Raw genomic sequence first — 18,919 nt, 5'->3', positions numbered from 1 at the left:
TATGGTATAGCTTCTCTCTCCTATTCACTACTTTAATCTTCACTGCAAAATTAACATTGAACTGATATAAATCAATAAACTAACTACCTCGTACTGTAATAATTACAAAGGAAAAGGTACAGAGATGAAATTAAGACAACTTATTCTTCTTAATGCAATGATAGATACATAAACATTATATGAAAATATTTAACTTCAGTGCACTGTTTTACCTGCAATTTTGTTAAAATCTGGTTGTATTCATCACATCTACTTTTAATTGTAACAAATAATTCACATAAAATATTTTCCAAAACACTTTTTATCAGATGGCATCACTTTTTACTTACTCAATCTAACTAATTTTATTAAAATAGATAACATCCTTCTTGAATTTTAGAATAAGAAATGGAAAAATTGTATAGAAAATACCTTATAACAAACAAAATAAAAGCATGATATTTACACTCATAACCGGTTGATAATTAATGCAATACTTCCATAATATTTACACTCAGCAAAAAAATTAGTATACGTATTTATTAAATTATTACATATAATATGAGATTTGATTAAAAAAATATTTACCACCATTTGCATACATACTACTAGCTAAATATTAAAAAAAATAACAAGTATACTTATTGTCTAATTGATTAAGCAAAAACACATCGTTTATCATCACGAATGAATAGTGTATGGATACTTTTCTTCAATCTTTATTCTATAGTTTAGTGAAAATATACTTCTTCTCTTTTTTTAATTTTATACAATTACTTTCAATAATCTATCAATATATATAAAAGCTTAATTAAAATATTCTTTTAAAACTTTTCCAACAAAAAGACAAAAAAATATATTCAAGTTCTTTCATATTAATAAGTTTATCATCGTGTCACGTGGCAGCTTACAATCATGACACGTGACAGTATAATAGTTGTTTTAAATTTAGTACCCAATTTAAATTTTTGGTTCAATTTAATATCCCAATTTTTTAAAATGATCCAATTTCGTCCTCTCCCATTTGAGACCAAATTAGTAAATAAGCTTAATTACAACCTATATATACATGTTACAATAACTTTTTCTAATATATATACATCAAATCATTTCACCTAAATACTTCATTTATTTTATTTTTTACATTTTAACCTTTGTAATTTTTTACACATGAAATTTTTTACACTTGTAAAAAATAAAATTTGAATATTTAGGTGTAATAATTTGATGTATAAATTCAAAACAATTATTTTAACATGTATATATAAGTTATAATTAAACTTAGTTACTAATTTGGTCTCAAATTGGAAATGACGAAATTTGATCATTTTAAAAAATTGGGGTACTAAATTAAACCAAAAATTTAAATTGGGGTACTAAATTGAAAACAACTATTATCACTGCCACGTGTCATGATTATAAGCTGCCACGTGGCACGATGATAAACTGACACGTGGCAGTGTTAAATTTAATTTTTTTTTTAAAAAAAGATTTTTTTTAAAAAAATTAAAAATTAAAAATTTTATGGTTTGACACGTGTCTTGTACGGACACGATGTTAACTCCAACCTAACGGAGATGAGCAAATTGAATTTCTTTAGAAAATTGGGTACTAAATTGAACAAACCAAAAGTGTGGGTACTAAATTGAACTTAACGAAAAAGTTGGAGTACCAAATCAGTAATTATACCAAAAACTTAACTGAAGAATACATAATACATAATACATAATACATAATATCATACATATAAAAATGTAGTGTATCTTTCCGTTTGATAATTAAAGTATCAGAATAAATAATAAAACAAAATAAGCATGTTCAAAAGAAAAGTGAAGTAACATCTAAAAACATTATTGGTTTTATATGTTCACAACAAAGTAAAACTTCCCTCTTATAGAAAGGATTAATTTCATAAATTTATGTTATTATTAAACATGTTAAAGTGAGCTAATCCGGTTTACACGGTTGACTCACCACAAGTCGGATTGAAAATGAGTGAATCCAACCCAATTCATTTTATGGTGAGTCAAAAATTTTGTAACCCGACTCAATTCACCACGGGTTGATGGATTAAGTGGGTTGGTTACTAACCCAAAAAAAATTATTTATTTATTTTTAAGTATTCAAATATTTAAATAATTTTTTTAAACAATTCATGAGATGACAATCACTGTAAAATCAAGAACCAAAGTCTTTATCATGCTCACTACCAATATATATGATGAATTATTTTCAAGGAAGTGTCCATATAGTCCAAGAGAACATGACTAATATTACACATTTTCTGTTACGCTATTCAACAAAATATAAATACAAAAACTACACATTTTTGTTATACTAATTTAGAAAAATTTTGTTTATAAAACGGTTGCTTGAGTAATTTACTATAAAGATTATAGTTAAAGATTAAAGTATCAACGTATACAATCAAATTAATTAAACATTCAAATATTATTGAACAACATTCTAATATTTAAAAATATGAAATTGTAAACTTATATAATTAGGAGTAGTAAATAATTATTAAAAAAAGTAAAATATATATATATATATATATATATATATATATATATAAAATATTGGTGGGTTAAGTGAGATAGGTTGAGTTCAACTCACTTTTGAAAAAATTGAATTTTTTTCAACCGAACCCGACTCAAACCCATAGTAAATTAGGTTAGGTTATGTAACGTCCCATTTAATTTAATACGTAAAATTAAAGGACACGTCACACATAGATAAATCGACAATGCAGTCCTGGGGTTCATAACGTCACCCCTACAAAACCAGGCACACCACAATGCCAACAAAAGCAGGATAAACAGTTTGACTAAGAGTTTACAAATCCGGTAACAACAAATACAGGGGCCATAGCCCTAAAGAAACATGAAAGAAAGACGTTCGAATTCTAGCCCGGATGGCTAAGCTGCTGGATCACCACTCCCTTGTTGACCACGAGGACCTCGCCCATCTGCTCCCATCAACCAAGTTGATGATCATCGCAAGAAGAACAGCCACATACATCACAAACATGCAACAAAACGGGTAAGCTAGATCCAATCAACATATTCAACATGCAATCAAATGTATTTTTACTATCTCGTCCACATAGCAACCAAACAGGTTATGACTCTTCATTCAATACACTACGACTCGACTCGACTCATCCGGATACATATAACTTGGTCGGATTCAGCGGATGCTTGCACTTGTGTGGGTACCCCTGCTCGAACCTGAGCTGCTCGATCCTGAGCCATGTATTACCAGTGTTGCAATGAAACAAATCTCTCCCACCACAAGGTTAGCCCTTAGTGAGTTTCAGGCCTCCTGCTACTCCCACCACAAGAGTCAGTCCGCTCTAAGTGAGACTAACTGACTCCTCGGAGCGTCAGGATGCAACCTTACCTTGAATCCTTACCTAGTTATACAGATGGGGCACCACCATGAACACCCACTAGCAGGGGCCATGGAATTACGTCCCGACCACTGAAGCGCGACCCCGGAGGTCTCACCTAGAGACCCCCAAGGAATTACACGCTGACACGGACCAACATTCATAATTCATCGATAAGAGAATATTAAATCATGTTTTTCAATCCCATATCCACCCTTGGAATTAACATCCTCATATGCATCACCTCTCAAGTCCATACCTCTGATCATCACCACCCCAATGAGTCTGGGGTCTCATCTTATATTAATCATGTATCCCTTTAGTTCCAACGCATTCATTCATTTCACAAGTTAAGTCTCATACCAACCCATTCATTCACAATTCATGAATCATGCCAGAAATATATCTCATACTCCATTATATACACGTCCATCATCACACAATCATACCCAATCAAAACAGATCACTCGGGAAACATCAAACGTCCAAATTATAGCACAGTCTCGCCCAGCATCTCGCTCAGGCTGAGGGGTCTCGCTCAGGCGAGACGTGCTCGCTCAGGCGAGCCTCCCCCTCGCCTAGGCGAGAGCGCCAAAAACAAGGGCATGGGCAACACGGGATCTCGCTTAAGCGAGATCCCTCTCGCTTGGGCGAGTTGCCTGCTCGCTCAAAAGTTGAGCGAGCCGCCCGGGCGACGTTTCTCGCAAAAAACTTAGGTGAGCTCCCTATTTCATCTCGCCTAGGCGAGATTGACTCGCTTGGGCGAGATTTACAGGTCTCGTCACTGTTCTTCACTGTAACAGTCATGCATATCCAATCAACCAGGCATAACAAGCATTTAATCACACCAAAACGAAGGATTCATTCATGAAATCATTAACTCACTCAAGAATAGCCAAGACAACACCTAAAATACTGGAACCCTAACTTCCCGTACCTGGAAAAGGGTTCGCACAGACCTCGACATTGGGCCCCGAAGCACAGCAGTTCGGGAGACGGATCAGGAAGTCGTGCAGGAAGTAGGACTTGAGCTTTGAGCTAGCTCGAGGAGGACCTCAGGGCAACCCTAGCAGAGCTCTAGCGGTACGAAGGGGCGGAGCGACGGCTGGTTCAGAAAGGGAAAACACAGACCTCCCATTAGGGCAACGTAGCAGGGTTTATATACACTGAGCCAACCCTTAGGCCCACTTAGGGGCAGCCCACTAACTTTAGGGCAGGAATAAAATGGGGCCTTACAGGTTACATGTTGAAACTCATTTTAACATTTCTAATTATTGTAGGACAATTAAGATTATTTTAACATTTCTAATTATTACACATTTTTGTCATACTAATTTAGAAAAATTTTGTTTATAAAACAGTTGCTTGAGTAATTTATTATAAAGATTATAGTTAAAGATTAAAGTATCAACGTATACAATCAAATTAATTAAACATTCAAATATTATTGAACAACATTCTAACATTTAAAAATATGAAATTGTAAACTTATATAATTAGGAGTAGTAAATAATTATTAAAAAAAGTAAAAAATATATATATATAAAAAATATTGGTGGGTTAAGTGAGATAGGTTGAGTTCAACTCACTTTTGAAAAATTAATTTAGGATGAACTCAGTTAAATTGTTGAAGATAAAAGAAAAGTATACTTATAAAATAGTCTCTAATATTTAATTATGTAAAGTTTAAAATAATAATAATAATAATATATAAATAAATAAAAATTCAAAAAATCTAACATTAATATGTATTTATAAACGCTTTCTAACTTCCTATAGTAAAACTAATTAAAGAAATATTTTTTTTTTTATTCTTAGTCCAATACTCTAAGTGTCGTTAAATCATTAAATAACAAATAAGAATACTCAATTTCAAAATTTATGACAATCAAAACTCATATTCGTTCAAATAATTTAGAAATAAAGAATAAAAATAAAAATCTGTATATAACTAATTTTTGCTAAATAAAGTTATTGTTTTCTCTTTTTCTCTTGTCTACCTTATCATTTAAGTTTTGTATTTTATTGTTAAAATATTGCTGAAAATAAAATGGATGAACAATTTACTGAGGTTACGGCTGTAGATATAGAATAATATATATATAAAGAACATCCAGGAGGGGACAAGTAAAATCTGGAAAGACCCGCGTGCAGGTTCATCTATCATAGAGAATCAAAGGGAGAACAGAGGGAGAGAGAAGATTGAAGATTGAAACTTGGATCTGTGAGAGAGAATATGGCTTTGAATCCTCAACTCTTTCCCAATGGAATGCCCGTTCCTTTCGTCAACGAGATGTTTGTGCTGGCCAGAGACGGCGTCGAATTCGATATCGATAAGATTCCTGCCTCTGGGTTAGTCACTCACCGTTTCTTCGATTTTCCATTTCTTTATTCATATATTGCTTCGCTTTCCAATTGATTCTTGATTAATTATTTGGGGATTGTCGGTTAATTCCAAGATAGCGGAATGTAGGACTATAGGAGATTGATATTTCTTCTTTTTATGCTAATATGTGTTAGGTCAGGTTAGGACTCTGCTAACAGGCTATTTGGAACATATGAAATTATTTGTTAATTTTTGTTTTGTAGGTGAGAGACCTTCAGGTCCATGTGAAATGTTTGTTATTTTATCTGATTTTTGTGGGTTTTGTGTTTGATATAATTGTGTGTGTGTGTGTTTTTTTTTTTTTCAGAAGTCATGGGGGTCATGTCAAAACCAAAGGAATCGTCTATTTGTCAAATATTCGGATGGTCTTCGTTGCTAAAAGTCCAGTTGGGCAATTTGGAGCTTTTGATATGCCTTTGGTATGTGTCACACCTTATGCTGTTTTAGATTGCTAATTCTGTGCAGCCTGGTTTCATGTTTACTGCTTTTCCTCTTTTACCAAAAGAGTTTTATCCGTTACATCTTGAATGCCCTTGTTGTTATGCTAAGATGATTTAATGGGCCATTTTCTGTGTTGTTTGTGGATGACTTTATAGCAATCTTTTTCTAGCAGTACCACTTCACGGAATAAATGGGTTTATATTTTTTTTTGTGGCTTATGACTTCTGTTATAACTTGTGTGAATTCTGTGATGGTTGAGTTTTAGGCCTGTTGGTTCTCGGGGAATATCGAATTATCATTGCTTGGCTGGTGCTAACTCGCTGAAAACTAAGAATGTAGATTTTATTATGTTAGTCTCTCAGATTGGTTGGGACTTGATATATGATGATTATAAGTTTCAAAATAACCTTATGTGCAAATAATTGTTGTTCTTAATTTCTTTTATGGAGTAAATGTAAATTAGTATAGGTGACATGCGAGCATAATTTAGTAGAGAGAGGATCAGAGAGAAACAACTAGAAGAAAACAGGGACTTGTTTATTGGGAAAAAAGAAAATTGTATAGTTGAACCACATGTATTCGAGAGACCTCTACTCTGCCGTTGGTCCCCTAATTTTTATGATTGTGCCCTTTCCCTGTACAATTCCCCTTTTATTCTCTGCCCCTATCTATCTAACTGGTTAACTAATTAACTAACTAATGTTAGCTATCAATGAAAATATCAGGCCCATGCCCAGTTTCGCCTAGAACTATTTTCTTATTCCTTCTTTCCTATACCTTCTTAATAGGAAGGTACTGCCTGTCACTAGGCTATCTTTCCTACTCCTGAATGACAACGTTATTATCAAGTTATTATCTATCTGCTACGTGTTTTAGTTGTGAGCGTGTGTTTATTTATATGTGTGTCTTTCTTTCTCCCATTGTATTTTGGATAAAGGGGACTTTTGGGTGAAGAGCTTAATTAAGTTTTTATTCGGTAAGTTTTTATTATACGAAGAATTTATAATAGAAATTTGACTATGAAACTACATAAGTTCTTTCAAACATCCCTGAAATTCAATGGCATGAAATTTGAGATTACGCTTTTTATGTTATGGCTTAGCTGCTTGAAGTTGGATTTTAAGTCACTATTATGAAATTTGAGTATCTCCATTTGGTTTAATTGAAAAAGTGATGTTTGTCCTTAAAGTCGAACTTCACTGGAGTTAATTTTATTTTAAAGGGAGTTAAGATTAGACAATTGGGATAATACGTGTATATATATATATATATATATATATATATATATATTACTCATCATTGTATGTTATTATTTGGTTTGTAGATTGTCAAAACATATATATTAATTTGAAACGTGATGTATGCGCGCCATTTATTCTGAGTTGATCCTTAGTTCTTCGTCAATTATGCAGCTTTACGTCCATGGAGAAAAATTTAACCAGCCAATATTTCACTGCAACAATCTTGCGGGACATGTTGAGCCTGTGAGTAAATAGTTATTTTTTGCTGCACATCTGACTATTTTATTACAAATCAAAACTATGGGTCCTAAATCCTGAGCTATTTTAATTGCAACAGGTAGTCCCTAATGACCAACACAGAGCACTTTACTCCACACATTCATTTAAGATCATATTCAAAGAGGGTGGATGTGGAACCTTCATTCCCCTTTTCTTCAATTTGATTGCTTCAGTGAGGCAGTATAATCAACACTATAATATGCAGCAGGCACAATCTTATGTGGATCCTTTGCAGGCAGCTCAGACTCCTGTTGATGAGATGATGAGACATGCGTAAGTGAATGATTATGCTTTAAAATTTTATGCCAAGTTTGTAGAGTTTATAATAGATCATATAATTTGTTGAGTGTGCACTGTATGATTTATAATCTATAAGCTTTAATAATGATGATTGAAATCATATGCAGGTATGTTGATCCTAATGATCCCACGAAAATATTTCTGCAACAACCCAATTCTGATTCTGAGCTTAGGCGTCGAACGTATCAGCCACAGGCAGATGGGGGCCATGTCTAAGTCTGAAGTTACACTGCCATCATCATCACTCTTCATCGTACTATGTTTATATGAACATTGTGTATCAATATCAAAATAAATTAAAATCATATGACAGACTAAGTGTGTGCTTGGATGTAAAGTTTATAGAATTAATCTTAGATCAACGCCATTTTATACAATTTATTATAGTTCGAATTGATTTGAGGTATCATGTTTTTTATTTGGATAATAGATATTAGAAGTTATTTTAGGATAATGTATTGTTAATACTTAAAATTGAAATTAAATGAGCGTGTAATTACTAAGTATTATAATTACTATGGATAATTGCTTCTTATTATAATTTTTTATATGATATTTATTTTACTTCAAACAAAAAGCAAGTCTCAACCATTCAAGGTCTTTTAACAACTAACTTTTAGACTCCATTTATCTAAGGATGCAAGAAGAAAATAAACATAAACTTAAAACTAAGAACAATAGACATTCTAGCTTTGAATAAGTTTAGTTTATATTGATTGTAAACAATTTATAACAAGTATTCAATTCTATACATTTTTTGAAATAAGTTAACTTCACTCAAAATCTTTATGCCTTGTTGTAAGATTACACATCTTGAGAAAACTACTCTATAAATAGTACTTCTCATAATACAAAGCCTTGAGGATTTTTTTTTTTCAAAGAATAAAACCTTAAAAGGTTAATGTATAAATAATACTTGATAAGTATAAAACTTAAAAATATTTTTAAAGAATACTTAAAGATTTTAGTAAAAAAGGAAATACATTACTAATAATAATATTTGGATATTGAATAGGAGTGACATTTGAATATTACTGGTAATTTGTTCTGATTAGTGGAAGATTTTGTTAATTGAACATCTTAGAAAGATTCTAATGAACTAATATAAAAATTATGATGTAATCTTTTTATCTAAAATTAGTTTATATAAACGTTTTATGTCTTCTTTAAAAAAATTAAGTGTAAAAACTTCAAAAGATATAATTTAATTCATTTTTGTTTATAAATTTACGCTAATACTTTCATTTAATATCTTAGGACGTTCATCATTTTAAACCGAACCATAATTTGATGTTGTTATAAACTAAGAGATTGTACGAATTTAAGAAAGTATCGAGTGTAAGGACTTTGTAAACTATATTAAAGGATATTATTGTGTAATATTTCAAGGTGAGTTAATATGCTTGAGAAAGTGAATATTTTGTTAAATTAATGTGAACAAAATAATTGTATAAAATCAAATTTTCAATTATATAAAATAAAATTTCATGGATTGCTAATTAATGGACCAATTAATTGTTAGAAATTGCTCAAAATATATATATATATATATATATATATATATATATATATATATATATATATATATATATATATATATATATATATATATATATATATAATTAATTCTAGAAATTAATCATACTATACATGATATATCTTTTAGTGAACATCTTTTAGTGTATTTGATTGGTGTGATATAAAAGAAAGTAAATTAAGTATGTAATATATTCTACTACTAAAATACTATTAGTTGAATTTCAACAAAAATATATATAAAATAAATTAAAATGTGATTCATTATGAACAAATTAGTTTATAAAATAGAATTAGTATCAAGAGTTATTTAATTTTATTTCAAAATTTGTCACATGAATTTGAAAAAAAGAAGAAGGTAAAAGTGTAATAATAAATTTTTCAATTAAAGAAAATGATATTTGAATATTAAGTTTAAGCATATACAGAGTAAAAGAAGTCTTATTAATAATCTTATTTCAAAGAAGTCTTACTACAGTTACAAAATAATACATTATCTTGAATTACATTTTTAAATGAAGTTGTTATACTAATTTAATTTAATTTTGTTAAGAAAATTTAAAACTTAAAATTTTATTATATTTATATATTTTTTAATTCTTAATTTATTTTTCTAAAAATATGACCCTTGTATTTGATTCTTAAACCCTAGTGGATACATCCATAAATCTAACCGTTTATATTTTTATTACTTTATAGTTTATTGTTTTTCAATAAAACTTTATATTTTTTATTTTAATGAAATTACATAATATTTTTTCTTCTTATAAGTTGTACAAAAAACATATATTAACAATATTTATTTAAACATAATAAATTCATCTAAGCTAAAATTATTTATATTCTTTTTTTGAGTACAAAAATTGCTTTTACAATTAATAATGAATAAGTAAAAATTAATTTAGTGAAATGAGAATAATAAATAAGTACAATCAATAAAAAATAATACTCAAAAATAATAGAAGAAAACAGTAGAAGAAGAATGAGAGAACCTACACAAGTTTGTCATGAAGCATAAGCACTCCACAGAAAGAGGCACGCAAATCTAGTTTACCACCAAATTTGTCTCAAAGGTTGTTTATGATGGACGCCGATCCTCTGTCTCAGCCTGAACCTCGTGATTATTTGGAACCTTTCAGAGTTTCTGTCCATCAAATTCTGACCAGAGTCAACCAGGTACTCAATTCCTTCTCTCTTTTTTTTTGGGCATTTTTCTTCTTCTCATTAGGTCTCTGTGAATTAGCTCACCCTAGAAACTTCTCTGGGAATGAAATCTTACAAACCATTTGATTTTTGTCTTATTAATTGTGGCTTATGATCAGGGGTTTAGTTCAAGGGGGTAGGACTGAAGAGCATGTGAACAACAAGCACAGAAAATTTTAATTACCGCATGCCTAATTTATGCAATTTTGTTTTTTCATATAACTAGTTTAGTATGTGTAAAATATTTGTTTCATAGAGTGAAGTTAATAAGTACAGTTTTAGAGTGAGGCCTGTACATGCTGTGGACACTCAGCTATGTGACAGAACAAAATAAAGGAGAGACACGTTTTCATGGAGTTGTGGTAGAGGACAATAATAAGGAAAAGAGAAATAGACGATTCCATTAGTTAATTTTTGTTTTCATAAGCTAAATTAACTTATGCACAGTCTTTCTCATATTAGCTTCTGCAAAAGCAGAATTTAAGTTATGTATAAACTAGTTTTTAACTTAATAAGAAATTTATTTTCTTTTCTTTTCTTTTAACTCTTAGAAGTGTTTATGGAAAGTATACTTAATTAGACCCTAAGCTCACAATGTGCAACCAAAAGCAAAACAACCTGTGAGTTGAGTTTGTTTCTTCTTCATGATTAAGGGGCCGAGGGTTAAATAGATATATGCTCCTTTTGGGGTATCCCCAATATTGCTGTCATGAGGAATTTTCTTTTTTCCCTTTTGTTATGATTTTAATGATTTTTTATTAAATTAAGTTTCAAATGACTATTATGTAGCCCTTTAATGGCTAGTGGCTGTGGCCTTAATTTGATGGGATTTTTCATTTGGGCCTGACTTAGTAATGAGACCACAACGAGTTAACCTAATTTGAATTATGACTTTATTTTTATCTGTTATACAGTTATTTGTAGATCAGAATTGTCTAATAACCTAGACTCTATGCTTTGTTCTTTCTGCCATTTTTACTAATCTTAACCACAAAGTTATAAAGAAGTTGGCGTTCCTGTTTTTTCCCTGCATCGTACTTCCATTACTACCCAGCTGATATGTAAGTGAAGGAATATGTATAATTTTTATATCAATGTTTGATGGTTTAAAGACTCTAAACAGTTTAATTTGAATGGTTGGTGCTAAGTTCAAATTTACTGCCTTGGAGTTGTGGGCTTAATGTTAGTTTTTGTTTTTAGTTAAAAAAAATAATCTTATAGTGCCTTGTACAGCTTGAGAAGCAAGTGACTGAGGTTGAACAGTTCTATGAATCCACCGATAACGTTCAAGGTAATAATTCTAAAGGTGTCTCACTTGTAAAAGAGAAGGGCAGGGAGAAGCATCCTACTGGCACCAAAAAGCCTCTGCAAGATGCATCACATACTGAAGCTGCTGCTGCAAAGAGAATGCAAGAGCTTATGCGCCAATTTTCCACAATATTGCGTCAGGCAAGCACAAAAAATTTGCAGCATTTTTGTAGTAATCTTTATGAATTTAGTTTTTCCCAAGCTCCTTATATTTGGATTTCCTTTTATAGTTAAAACCAAGAATTGAACTTGAGGTTTCTGTAGCCATTGGTTAGAACCTGTTTTATCCATTTGAGTTGATGTTATGACAAAAGGTAAATTTTTAGCTTACCTTTCGAATAAAATGTACTGAACATTTTCAATTTTGCTGAAGTTGAACCTTGTACTTATGTGGGAATTCGATCCTATTTTTAATGTCAACCACCTAGCTCTTTCTATTACTCTTGAACACTAAACCAGGTATTCGATTGAACATTATGTTGCCATTCAATTCATGTATCTGATCCTGTCTAGTAAGTAAAGATATGGTTGTTTTGAGTGAGTGGCTAAGGGGCATTGCCCTTGTTTTTACCATCTTCCATGGACAATTACTTCTTATTGGTTAACTTTTGATTAACTAGTTATAGTTATACTTGTTGATTGGATGGGGCTTGCATGGAACTTTATACTGGTGGCCTATGCACTTGTCATGCCTCTTGCTGATATATCCTGTATAACATCCATAAGTTTGTCTACTCCTGAATATTTGACTGATTAATTGCAATTAGGATTTCCTCTGTTACACTAAGTTCACAATCTTGCCTTCTTTCCTCCCATTTCATGGTCACACTTTCTCTTAGAAAACTATGCCTAATCCATTGCTTAGAAATCTCCAATTTTCAATTTATAGTTAAAAAATAGTGTGTAGTCTGTACTCAATTTTATTTTATTTATTGTGAAGACATTTCTAAAAGGCTTAGTTTGTTTGGATTTAATTTACTATTTCAAGCTTTAGAAATAACATGTTGATTGATGGTCAAAATGAATTCCCCCTTTTCTGTTGAATATATATTAACCCTACCAAGTTCCTTTGAAAACTCAAGTTTCTGTTGTACTTTTGCAGATAACTCAGCATAAATGGGCTTGGCCATTCATGGATCCTGTTGATGTAGAAGGTCTCAGGCTTCATGACTATTATGAGGTAAGACCTTTTCTTTGTTTTAAATTTTTTGTATCTGTTTACCTATAGTTATATTTTATCTTTTGCCCCACCTATAAGCAAATATGCATGAGAAATCTTTTTCTGAAAAAACGTTTAAATGTTGATTTGGTCTCTGTAACTGGTGACGCTGGTTTCACTAATTTATTATAATAATAACATTTTTGCTCCTTGTCTTTGATTATTTTTCTAAAACGAATTAGCTTAATTTTCTTCCCCTAGGTTATTGATAAGCCCATGGATTTCAGTACAATCAAAAGTAAAATGGAAGCTAAGGAAGGCACAGGATATAATAATGTCCGGGAGATATACGCAGATGTAAGGTTGATATTCAAGAATGCAATGAAATACAACAATGAAAAACATGATGTCCATGTTATGGCAAAGACCTTGCTAGAAAAATTTGAGGAAAAATGGTTGCAACTTTTACCTAAAGTTGCTGAAGAGGTAAAATGTTTTCTGATATAGTTTCCTTAATTTTTTTAATGAAGCTTTCTAATCACAAATCTTGGGAGAACCATTGTACAAAAGCTAGTAGTTGTAGTTGGAGAGGTCAGGGCCTTATAAATTCCACATTCCATACTTTGAATGTGAGACTCAAGTCTCATATATATATATTGCAATTGGATCTTGACATCCCAGCTTGCTTTGTAGCCTTGACACTGACATGAGCTGGTTATGCACTAGCCCTTTGAATAGCTCTGGACAAACCCTATAAGCAGTTATGTTTCCCCCAAGAACTTTTGATTAGAACTGACTGCCTTATTGTATACTACAAGAATAAAACATGAGGCAGTAGATGTTGATGCCGACACAATGTTATGGGGTAGGTTGTTAGTGCAATGTTGCTTAGGAAAGTTTATTTCGTCAGCATTCTCTTTGGGTAATTTGTATATTTCTTTTGAATGCACACAACTTCCTTCCTCTTTAATATAATAAATAAATGTCTACTTCATCTTCCTTTTTTTTTCTGTGATAATCATGCTCGTACACATCCAGGAAATGTTCAAAACATAAATAACAGTATTAAATGAGCTTATGAAAATTGTTAGTATTAAGTGGACAACTTTGCGAACTAGCAATGTTTTTCATAGGCTTGCTATATCATCCTATGAAGCAGTATCCTTAACGGGGTTTCTCCATATTTCATTGTTGTCCTAAGATAATAAGATTTTTTGCGCTGTATGCATCTTTTTCATAATATTTAGCACTAAATGTGCTTATGTGACCCCACCATTTTCTTCACGCAGGTTTTGGGTTATGTTAACATAACCTTGAGTCAAGTCTTTGGAAGTTATGATTTTTACATAACTTTTCCATTTTTTTCATATGGTCGTAGATCATTATGTTCTTCACATAACCTTTTATCTACTCCTAGAAAGTAGAACATAACGTTCTTCACATGTGTGATCTTCACATAACCATTTGTTAAATCCTTAGAAGTTATGTTCTTCGCATAACTTTGTTACGTCTTCATTTGGTCACTGGAAGTTCTTAACATATCCGTCACACATAGTATTGTATTTGTATTGTATAGTATTATAACTTCATTGGAAGGTCTTTCTGCTAATGTAGGTTGTTTTAAATTTTGGATAAATAAAAGGTATAAGAGAAGTAGCAGAGAAGGCAACTTGACTCAGTTTTTTGCTACTGCAGAAGCATATTTTATTTAATCAAATATGACATTTAAATACATTCAAACAACTGAAAAGAAGGATTATGCTCCATGGTTTTAGGAGTTGTTGACAATGGGAAAATAAAATCAGAAGCTAACTTAAAATCAAAAACTAACTCACTGACAGCAGAATAACTAATTTGATTTATTCAAGCTAATACTTTGACAGAATCTCAGAGGTACATTCTCAACACTCTTCCTTGCTTTGGAGTCTGCAAACTCCCAGCATCTTCCTCAAAAATTCAAAACTTGCAAAGTGAAAAAAACTTTGTAAACATATCAGCAATTTGATCTTCAGTTTTACATCAAGTCAGACTTGCATGTCCAATTTCTTATACTTCTCTTAAGTAAAGCTTGACACGAATGTGGTTTGCCTTCCCATGAAACACAAGATTGTGGGAGATTCAAACAGTTGTTTGATTATTGTCAAAAGCTTGTGTTCTTTGCTCCTGCTTCAGTTCCAAATCTGGTAGAGTATTTCTTAACCATATAGCTTGATTTACCGTTAGAAATTCAGCTTCTGCTGTGGTTTGAGATACAACCTTTTGCTTCTTTGAACAGCAAGAAAAAGATACCTGAACCCGTACTGAAACAGTACTCTGAAGCGCTCTTCATATCATCCAAGCTACCTGCCCAGTCACTGTCAGAAAAGCCAAATAATTTAAATTCTTGTACCATGCTGTATTTGACTCCATAATTGACAGTTTCATTGATTTATCTTTTTATTCTCTTTGCTGCCTTCAAGTGCAGTTCACTAGCACAGTGCATGTGTCTTCATCTCAAGCTATCAGGAAATAAGATGTCAGCCATTTGTAGATGTAAGACACATTAGGCACCCAATCAAGCTTCTAAAATGAGTTTCATCAACTTTATCGGTTCCATCCTCCATGTGAAAGGAACTGAACGATAGAAAATTTTATAACAAACTGAACTGTATTCATTCTTTATTCACTACTCAAATAAGAAGCTTACAAGAGTATTTATAGGTAACTGCTTGAATTAAAAGGGAAGTTGTTGGTAGTAGCTAACAGCTTTAGCAGAGTACATAAAATTTTTTCTTACAAAATATAACTAAATATTCACTCTAACACCCCCACCTCAAACCGAAGGAGAAAATGTTTTAAAAGAAAATCTGTTCACATTGAGTTTGCCTCTAAGAAAAGAAAAACGAGTTGATGACAAGAGCTTGGTCAACACATCTGCTCAATGATCAAGAGAGAGAATATGATAGGTGAAATCTGCATGGTCACAATCTTTGCAATGTGTAAGTCATGGAAATAGAAGATATCACAAAGAAGAAGACACTGCAAAGAAAAGACAACTGAGAAGAGAAACTAGTATGGAGGAAACCTAGAAGCTTACAAGAGTATCTATAGGTAACTTTCCAACAAAAGATATAGTTGTTATTAATTGCTTACAACTCTAAAGAGTACATACAAGACATAACTAGGTATACACTCTAACACTCCTTGGCAAACTTCTGCTTTCGATTCATTGAAGGTGTTGATCTATCCACATTCATGCATATCCTTTTAGAATCTCATTTGCATTTTTTTTTTGACAAAAACAGAGATCTAGGTCTTTTGAGTGGTCTCCATACCCAAAAATAAGTCATAAGACCAAGATCAGTCGTCTTTTATGTCATTTCTTGCTTAAAATCTTCAATTAGTGCTAGGTTGTTTCCTGTCATCCAAGGTAGTCAAAATTAATATCTTACTCAAGATTGGAAAGAGAAGTAAGGATAGTAAATCAGGAAATCGTAACATAGATCATAATATCTTACTCGAGATTGGAAAGAGAAGTATGGATGGTAAATCAGGAGATCGTAACATAGATCATGTGTGGAAGCAGGTATAGAGGAAGGTGATTGCGAAGGGGCTTGAAGTTTGTTTCTCTCCATTTTGTTTCCTGTCATATCTCTTTTGGTTGTGTTAATGTTTTGAATCTCTAAGGATTGGCATAGAAAATGAGTCATCTGAAATCAGTTGTTTTGATCTCACTTACATTAATCTGGTTTGTTGGGAAATAACAATATTGGTACCGGTGCATCTGTTTCTTGTTCTGGTTGCAAATTGAGTAAAAGTAAAACACTTCCTTTCCATCTAGTGCTCATCATGTTCATGTTGTTTTGAAATGATTCATAGTGATGTTTGGGTATGTCTCCTGTGGCTTCTTAGCTGATTATAGATATTTTCTTCGACTCAAATTTGGAAGCCTTGGCTCATTAGTGGGTGGTTGCTCTTTCATCAATCAAGTTACACTTCTCCCAGAGATTTTTACTTTCTCCTCAAAGTTATTGATCATTTAGGATGTTTCTGAGATTTCTATAGGGATGACTGCTTCAACACCTTGGTCATTTGAAAAGGTGACTCTCCTATAGCTGAATGGGGCATTTGTCTTCGTTGTCTGTATATTTATAAGGAAGGTCCTGTATTGTCCTTTGTCTATATGTCTTCTATCTATCTTAATGGAATTCTTTAATGGAAAAGCGAAATTCTTACAATTTTAGAGGTTACAGTTGTTACAGCTGTGATTTTGGTTCTCCACTTCTATGTAATATTACTTTTCTATACTTGCGAATGGTAGGAAAAGAGACAATTGGAGGAAGAAGCACAGGCACAGTTAGACATTCAGCTTGCTCAGGAGACAACATATGCCAATAAAGCTAAGGATTTAAGCACTGAGGTTGGTTATTGTTTGCTAATGTTTTGTTTTTCTGAGCAGATCATAAATTTGATGCCACATAGGAGTACATCACATATTTCATTTTATCAACTACCTATTATTTCAGCTTTATGAGGTCGATATGCAGTTGAAGAGTCTCAAAGAAATGGTGATTCAAAAGTGCAGGTTTGTGTAAATTCATCATATTTGGTTCGAAATATTGCATTTCAGTCTGGATCTTCAAATGCTTGTTTTATTATAATATCTAGTTTTTTTCTCTGGTCATCTTCCCATGATGTTTTTGAAGCTTATTTTGCATTTTGCATTCCTTACCGTTGCTGACGACACTGCAGGAAACTGACTACTCAAGAGAAGAAAATGCTTGGTGTAACTTTAGGCAAATTGTCTTTAGAAAACCTCTATAGGGCATTGGATGTAGTTGCTGAGACCAACCCAATCTTCCAACCTTCTGGTGATGAGGTGGACCTTGACTTAGATGCTCAGGTCAATACTGTTATTCCGTGCTAACAATGTCAATCGTCTCCTAATTTTAAATTTTGTTTATCCTATCCAATTCATTTTAGTTATTCTGTTAGCATTTCTTTTAGCTAAACATGTTTTCATCATTACACAGAGCGACTACACTCTATGGAGGTTAAAAGCTTTTGTAAAAGATGCACTAGAAGAGCAAGAAAAGGTCGATGAGGGTGCAGCTGTTAACCCTAATGATAACCCTGATGACAAGAAGAACAAGAAGAGAAGAGACTCTGGTGATTCTTCAGGCAAGACAAACCCAAAAAGGAAGAAACTATCTGCATTATGATTCATTAGTGATACATAGGAGGCATTCATTTATTGTGGTTGAGCTGAAGTTGCTGAAGCCAGTAAATTGAATGATGCAATAGGAAAATTTTGTAAATCCTTCTTATATATTTACTGCTATGTAGATGAAAATAAAATTTAAAAGTGTGCTTTGTAGGAAAGGTCTGCTTTTGGAAGCAGACAAAACTTTTGCAATTCTGAGAACAGCTTGTAGTGAGTCAAGGATCTGGGTCTGGTTAAGTTATCTTGCTGTTCTGAGGATAATGTCAAGTTTCAGAAAAGAATTAAGGCATCTATGCATGTGAATGGCCTATTTAATTATGTCCAGAAGCATAGAAATGGATGGAGCACCTTTGATAAAATCAAGTTTATTTTTAAACTTTTGACCGCATGTTTATATTTGTTAGTGTTGTTATGGGATGTAAAATAGGTATGTACATGTGACTTTGATGGTTTTGTCAGAATACAAACTTGTCTAATTATAATTACATTAGAA

General features: G+C 32.1%; 2 protein-coding genes across 2 annotated transcripts; both read left to right on the top strand.

Moving 5' to 3' along the window:
* The first annotated feature begins 5,481 nt into the window (after positions 1-5,481).
* Positions 5,482-8,423, top strand: LOC114176359 (UPF0664 stress-induced protein C29B12.11c). Its single transcript, XM_028061385.1, has 5 exons — positions 5,482-5,722; positions 6,064-6,175; positions 7,610-7,681; positions 7,776-7,990; positions 8,125-8,423. The coding sequence occupies exons 1-5, from the start codon at positions 5,607-5,609 to the stop codon at positions 8,231-8,233; spliced, it is 624 nt and encodes a 207-aa protein (XP_027917186.1). The 5' UTR covers positions 5,482-5,606; the 3' UTR covers positions 8,234-8,423.
* Positions 8,424-10,522: 2,099 nt separating this feature from the next.
* Positions 10,523-18,807, top strand: LOC114178355 (transcription factor GTE1-like). Its single transcript, XM_028064199.1, has 8 exons — positions 10,523-10,729; positions 11,990-12,205; positions 13,167-13,244; positions 13,485-13,709; positions 17,524-17,622; positions 17,729-17,787; positions 17,955-18,105; positions 18,236-18,807. The coding sequence occupies exons 1-8, from the start codon at positions 10,634-10,636 to the stop codon at positions 18,422-18,424; spliced, it is 1,113 nt and encodes a 370-aa protein (XP_027920000.1). The 5' UTR covers positions 10,523-10,633; the 3' UTR covers positions 18,425-18,807.
* Positions 18,808-18,919: the final 112 nt, after the last annotated feature.

The sequence above is a fragment of the Vigna unguiculata genome, chromosome 3 (assembly GCF_004118075.2).
Source record: "Vigna unguiculata cultivar IT97K-499-35 chromosome 3, ASM411807v1, whole genome shotgun sequence".
In the NCBI taxonomy this organism is placed as follows: Eukaryota; Viridiplantae; Streptophyta; class Magnoliopsida; order Fabales; family Fabaceae; genus Vigna; species Vigna unguiculata.
This window is presented reverse-complemented; position numbering and strand designations above follow the sequence as displayed.

Bases quoted from the DNA above. Each gene is read 5' to 3' on its own strand.
- LOC114176359 (XM_028061385.1), top strand. From the start codon at position 5,607: ATGGCTTTGAATCCTCAACTCTTTCCCAATGGAATGCCCGTTCCTTTC. The intron at 5,723-6,063 runs GTTAGTCACTCA...TTTTTTTTTCAG, and splicing joins GATAAGATTCCTGCCTCTGG to AAGTCATGGGGGTCATGTCA. The intron at 7,991-8,124 runs GTAAGTGAATGA...AATCATATGCAG, and splicing joins GATGAGATGATGAGACATGC to GTATGTTGATCCTAATGATC.
- LOC114178355 (XM_028064199.1), top strand. From the start codon at position 10,634: ATGATGGACGCCGATCCTCTGTCTCAGCCTGAACCTCGTGATTATTTG. The intron at 17,623-17,728 runs GTTGGTTATTGT...CTATTATTTCAG, and splicing joins CTAAGGATTTAAGCACTGAG to CTTTATGAGGTCGATATGCA. The intron at 17,788-17,954 runs GTTTGTGTAAAT...ACGACACTGCAG, and splicing joins ATGGTGATTCAAAAGTGCAG to GAAACTGACTACTCAAGAGA.